Source organism: Seriola lalandi, unplaced genomic scaffold (genome assembly GCF_002814215.2).
Source record: "Seriola lalandi dorsalis isolate HSWRI2012SDOR001 ecotype SW California unplaced genomic scaffold, Sedor1 jcf7180002055008, whole genome shotgun sequence".
Lineage (NCBI taxonomy): Eukaryota > Metazoa > Chordata > Actinopteri > Carangiformes > Carangidae > Seriola > Seriola lalandi.
The window spans coordinates 1583814-1589772 of NW_019525551.1; the positions used below are offsets into that span (position 1 = coordinate 1583814).

Genomic DNA, 5959 nt, shown 5'->3' on the forward strand with positions numbered 1-5959 from the left:
ATTTACTCCTGGCCAGTAACATCGAGGCTGATGTCTACATGTCTAATCTTCAATCTTCTTCATTTGTCAAAAGCAATTTTTAACACTTGTGAGATTTATCAAGAGGTGTGAGCATCAGCCTACATGTGAATTAGATTAGATTAGATTAGATTAGATTAACTTTATTTATCCCACAACTGGGAAATTCATTTACCACAGCAGAAAATAAACATCTATAGAATAAACATTTATGGAAATATACAACAAAAATATACCAAATATACACTAATAAATACAATATACACAATACACATGATATGTACATGAAAAAGTGCAAGTTTGCACATGGTCAGGAAGAGCAGGAGTTGTGGAGTCTGACAGCTGCTGGAATGAAGGACGTTGTGATCTGAGCGTCCCAGCGGATTGTAATTATACAGGGCCAGCCCAAAACCTCTACTATACCACTCTGCAACATCTGAACATTACATGTCTCAAAACTGATATTAATATAGTCAAGCAGATGAAAAGAGATATTTTTAGAGGCATTTCTCTGTGAAATCTCCAAATTTTCCACCCCAACCCGAAATAAAAAGTTCTAAACACACACATAATAAAATTCAAGCATTTCTGATATATAAATTACATATAGACACGCTGTGAGTAAATCTGTGTCACTACTACATTCACCTGCCGAATGGAGACAAAGACATGTGGTCACCTGATCGCTCGGGTAGGGACACTGTGCAGACATGAACACAGGCGGCTGGATCGAGTCAATATGAAAGCGAGACACTAGTGGATTGTCAGCACCAGACAAAACCTGCCCATGTGCTGTACAACACATCATGCAGCTACATTAAGCATATTGCATTTGCAGTTAATATTTTTTGTTTGTGCAATAATTTTGAATGTCTTGACTGGTTTCTTTAACATCCTATTTTGTTCAATGCCTCATTTATATTGTATTTATAATTTATTTTATGTCACTTGTTTCTTATACTGTTTTTATTTAGTGGATTATTTTCTATCTAAAAGAACAGAAAATCTCAAAGACAGAGCTGTGCAGTTTCTGTGTGAGTGTATGAACATTGGTTGTGAAAAACAGACTGTGATGCCGGGGGGGGGGGCGCCAGCTAAAACCTTGCCTAGAGCACCAGATTGGTCAGGGCCGGCACTGACTCGACAAGCCCATACTGCTTGATCACAAGGTGAACTACATCACACAGACTGAGGCTGTAACAGGTCATTACACTTCAGGTTTTTATTTTTTCCCCATGTACAAACAGTTCTTCGACTAAAAAGTTACAGGGACAGAAGCTCTAGTATCTAAAAGAAATATATTGTATTTGCAGACAGATAGAGTGTGTGTGTGTGTGTGTGTGTGTGTGTGTGTGTTCCTCAGGAGGATTCTCTGATACCTATGCAGCTCTGTGTGATTTCAATGAGATGCCATTCAGAGAGGAGATTCAGTGGGTAAGTCACTGTAACATAAACCACTTTAATATGTCCCGTGTTCCAAACTTCACAGCGAGGGTATAAGTTTGTATATGGACATTAGGGACATGTCCCTACCAATATTTGAGTGAACTCATTCACACTATGTTTGGAGTGAAGTCATTAGTTAATTCCGATGTGCCCTCCCAGAGGCTACGATTTAGATTGGCTGACTAACTGCAGGCTCAAGTCATGTATAAATATCGCACTTACTGACAGACACAGAGGAGGTGAGAGTGGATCAAGGTACTAACAACAGTAAGTTCAGTCCAGACTTCAAGCATGGGTGAAAATGTAGTATTTCAGATGACTCCCTAAACTGCAGCTCACATAAATTCATGTAGTCCATGTCAACAGCTGTTGTACTTTGTAGATATCATACCTCCAAAAATGAGACATCATGAGCTTCTTTACCACAGAGAGCATATGTAATAGATAGTAAACTAAACAGCCAGCAGCCACATTGATTTAAAATGAAAACTTGCTAGCTAACATCACCAGCTTTACACTATTACATTGTTAATACTGGATTAGCAGCATTTTACGGTTGTAGCAGGTCAAGGTGGAATTGGTTTAAATCAGGGGGAAAGGGGAACTGCAGCACTGGTAGACCTACTGAATATAAACATGTTTGAGTCTTTTCCATTTAAAAGTCATTTCCTAAAGTTACTTTTCTTGTAGTCTTTCATCTGTTACTGTGTATAGTTTTTATGTTTATCTTAAGAAACCATTTGGTTGACAGCATTAAGAAGTCTTCTTTGTTTTGGAGGGGTGGCAGGGCTGTTGAAAGCAAACCCCTTGCTTCACAGGCACCATAAAATAATTAAGTGACACTTCATAGCTACTTGACAATAACTGAATGAAGCATGGCTAACTGCTTCCGCAGGATGTTGACAACATCTACTACATCCACAACTGGAGACAGTTCAACCTGCAGGACTTCAGCCACTTAGACAGCAGGTGAGATTCTATACAGAGCTCATTACAGCTCATACAGCTCATTCACCCTGTTTAAATCCTCCTCCTTGTTTCTCATCTCCTCTGCTCTCAGAGACTTGGCATTAGCAGTGGCTGCTCTGTCCTTCAACCAGTGGTTTACCAAGATCTACTGCAAAGAACTCAAACTGGTAAACTCTCTTTTCAAAAGATCGCTGACAAAAAAAAGTAGAGGAGGCTCTTTAGATGCAAAGAGAATCAGTTTATTCCATGTGCAGTAGGTGACACAATATGAAGTAGTGTGATGATGATATATTTGGGTCAAAGGACTTTCATCAGTTTGAAGGTCAAGAGATCAGTCGAACAGCGATGACCAATCAAGAGGAGGGAGGTAAGATGCAAAAGGTCTTTTACATCAACTCAGGAGCTACCTGAGTGTGACCTACATGGAGAATCAGAATATTTTCCGTTATGCTACTTTCTGCTGCCTCCAGTCCTCACTCCTCCATCCTCTGGCAGCGACCGAAAAGAGGGAGAAAACAGGCGTCTTTTGGCGGATGTAGAAACACCCATCAGATCAGCTGACCAATCAGTAACAGATTGAAACCAAAGGGGCGTTGCTGTCTGGTAAAACTCACACACTTCCACAAGGGATACAAGTGTGGTTCCTCCAGGAGTGACGGTTCAGTTTCTGGGTTACGAACCAGAGCAGGAGTAGTGAGTACGGAGGGAAGGATAAATTAGCAGAATGGAAAGGACCAGTGATGATACATGTCTGTGTTGACTTTTTTGTTAGTACAGGACACACCCAAAAACCACTTGGAGCCTTGTTTCCCGTAATTACATTTGCAACACACAAATGTAATATATGTACATACATTGAATTTCCATGTATGACATATATGTACATATAAAATAAAAACACGTGTAAAAATGATATATAAACCTATTAGAAATTGGAACAATTTCATATATTGAAATATGTCAAGCCCGTACAAATGTTAATGTATATATGCCTTGATTGTAGACGTATGTTATGCAAAGCCTGTCAGGACATGTTGATATTATAAACAGTAGAGTCCAAAAGTCTGACACCACTTTCCCAAAATAGGAAGATAGATGTGTTTAAAATGAATGAGAAATGAATAGTAAAAAACTTATATATATGGTCACAACGTGTTATACCATTTAAAAATCCATCATATTTTTACTATATGTACATATACAAATTTTACTATGGGTTTTTTATATATGATATAAACATATATCTCATCTTCATATATCCATAGGATGTATCTATGTGATAGTAATATATCCCCTTACAGGGGACATTTATGACAACATGATTCCTGATATAGGGATATATACATCATATACTACATTACTATATGGGGCAACTTGATACTGTCTTTCTTTAGACCCTGCCTGCCTGATACTATATCTCTCAAACTCTCAAACTTATGCAACTTATACTTTATTAAAGTAACCATGGTGACAAAGGTAGGTACGCCGCTGTCAGTACAGTCCATGTGTTTCTTGTTGTAACCATGACAACCAAGGTCCAGTACACCTGCTGCCGTAGAGGCGCAATTTCAAGAGAGGGTTGAAGGAAACGACCGTTTGGTTATTCTGGTTGGAGGAACTGAAGCATCATCCCACCAGGTTCCTGCAACATCTCTCCTAGGTCCAGGATTCCTGGACAACTTATTGGGAATCTTTGGGAGATTCGTCATAACATTTCTCTGCCCTGAGCAGTTGAATCATAAAATACCAGACTAGACGTTTGTTTTGGACCTGTCTGTCTCTCTGTCTTTGTCCCTTCAGTCCGTAGATGTCCAGCAGCAGCTGACTTTCCTGCTGTCCAGATCTCCCAGTCTGGAGGAGCTCTCCCTGGAGGCCAGTGGACTCAAACTGTGAGTTTGTGTGTGAGTGCAGATACATAGGAAGGCAAAGGAAACAAACAGAAGACTTACAAAGGTGTATTTGAGCAAACACGCAACTCTCCACTTCTTCAGGGATTCTGCTCAGTGACCCATGCTTAAGTTTAAGACTGGTTGTTTGAGTCTGTGCATCATGTTAAAGTAGATTTTCCCTGGAGAGGGATCTGAAGTTGTACAGATGATTCAGAGCTTTTGCACAGGGTCACCCAAGCCACAGAGGAGGGGCTCAGATGTTTAAAAAAACTGGGATGTAATGATACTGTGGTGCACGGTCCTCAGTCCAACAGCCTGCAATCAGTAAGACAATGTTCTCTTGTGATTGAAGCTGAAGACGAACAAATTGTGTCACCATTTGATCCTGCGACCCACAGGAATGCAGACGTGTTGCAAGATTCTTCACAGCTGACTGGTTCTGCCATTTCAAACATGACTGTGAAGATTTGCAATCAATGCCTCAGATATTGGGCTGTGGCCAATAATCAGCTGTTTTGTGTCAGCTGATGATTTGAATGTACACAACGGCTGACAGACCAACAGACACTTGTATAACTAACGGACATATGCCTAAGAAAGATTTAACCTACATTTTTCAACAGGCTGTATCTAATTGAGGTATAGATTGAGATTGAGAAGTAACTTTTTTTTCTGCTGCAGAGACTTTGCAATAAAAATGGCAGCCGCCCTGCGGGAGCACACCTCCTCTACCCTGCACTCTATCAACCTCTCTGGAAATCCAATCGAAGACAAAGGTGGGCTTCTTATATAACACATCTGAGTGGTATAGCATGGTATTTAGAAGAGTGGTTCTAAGCCTTCCTCCATCTTGACCCAAGTTGCAGATTTCACTGTTTATGTCTTCGTCTGTGAAGATTTGTCTGCTGTGTGTAGCTGTTCTTTAGTCTGAAGCAGCTCAGGTTCAGTTCACCCAAATTACAAAAACAGGAGAAACTAGAATCACCTCCTGGTGGTTGTCTGCCTCCTCCACTCACACTAGTTTCAGATTACATCCCTGTTTATCCACAGTCAGAGAGAAAATATCAACCATTTGAGTGAAACTTTGTCATAATTGCTGAGCAATGGCTAAAGTGTTTTGTGAGGTCGCACTGACCTTGACCTTTGACCTTTGACCACTAAAATCTAATCAGTTCATCCTTGAGTCCAAGTTGTGCCAAATTTGACGAAGTCCCATTTTCATGAGAATGGGACGTACAGACGGACAACCTGAAAACAAAGTGCCTCCAGCTCTGACTGTCAGCAGCGTGAAGGAATCAAATCTACCTCTGACAGGATCAAGCCATGAAGATAGTTTGAAGTTAAAAGTTTAATCCATCCGTACAAAGATTGTAGAAGGGCACATAGACGGATAATACAGCAGGCACCGTCAGGCAAGATAAAACATGGCCACTAAATAATGTTGTGTGTGTGTGTGTTGTGTTTTCATTCCAAGGTATAATAGCTCTCAGTCAGGAGTTGGCAAATCTAGCTGAAGGACTCAAGCACCTTTCTCTGTCACGGGTATCAATGACTGCAAGAGGTACACACACACACACACACACGCACACGCACGCACACACACACACACACACACACACACACACAGACCTAAACCT

At 40.5% G+C, this 5959-nt stretch overlaps 1 protein-coding gene across 3 annotated transcripts in view; it reads left to right on the forward strand.

Moving 5' to 3' along the window:
- Positions 1–5959, forward strand: part of carmil2 (capping protein regulator and myosin 1 linker 2) — a 67898-nt gene that overhangs the window by 9422 nt on the left and 52517 nt on the right. For all 3 annotated transcript variants that reach the window (XM_087171547.1, XM_087171546.1, XM_087171545.1), the window contains exons 7-12: positions 1382–1452; positions 2360–2433; positions 2525–2600; positions 4234–4322; positions 5004–5098; positions 5797–5883. In XM_087171547.1, coding sequence (XP_087027673.1) covers positions 1382–1452; positions 2360–2433; positions 2525–2600; positions 4234–4322; positions 5004–5098; positions 5797–5883 — 492 coding nt within the window. The remainder of the gene's footprint in view (positions 1–1381; positions 1453–2359; positions 2434–2524; positions 2601–4233; positions 4323–5003; positions 5099–5796; positions 5884–5959) is intronic.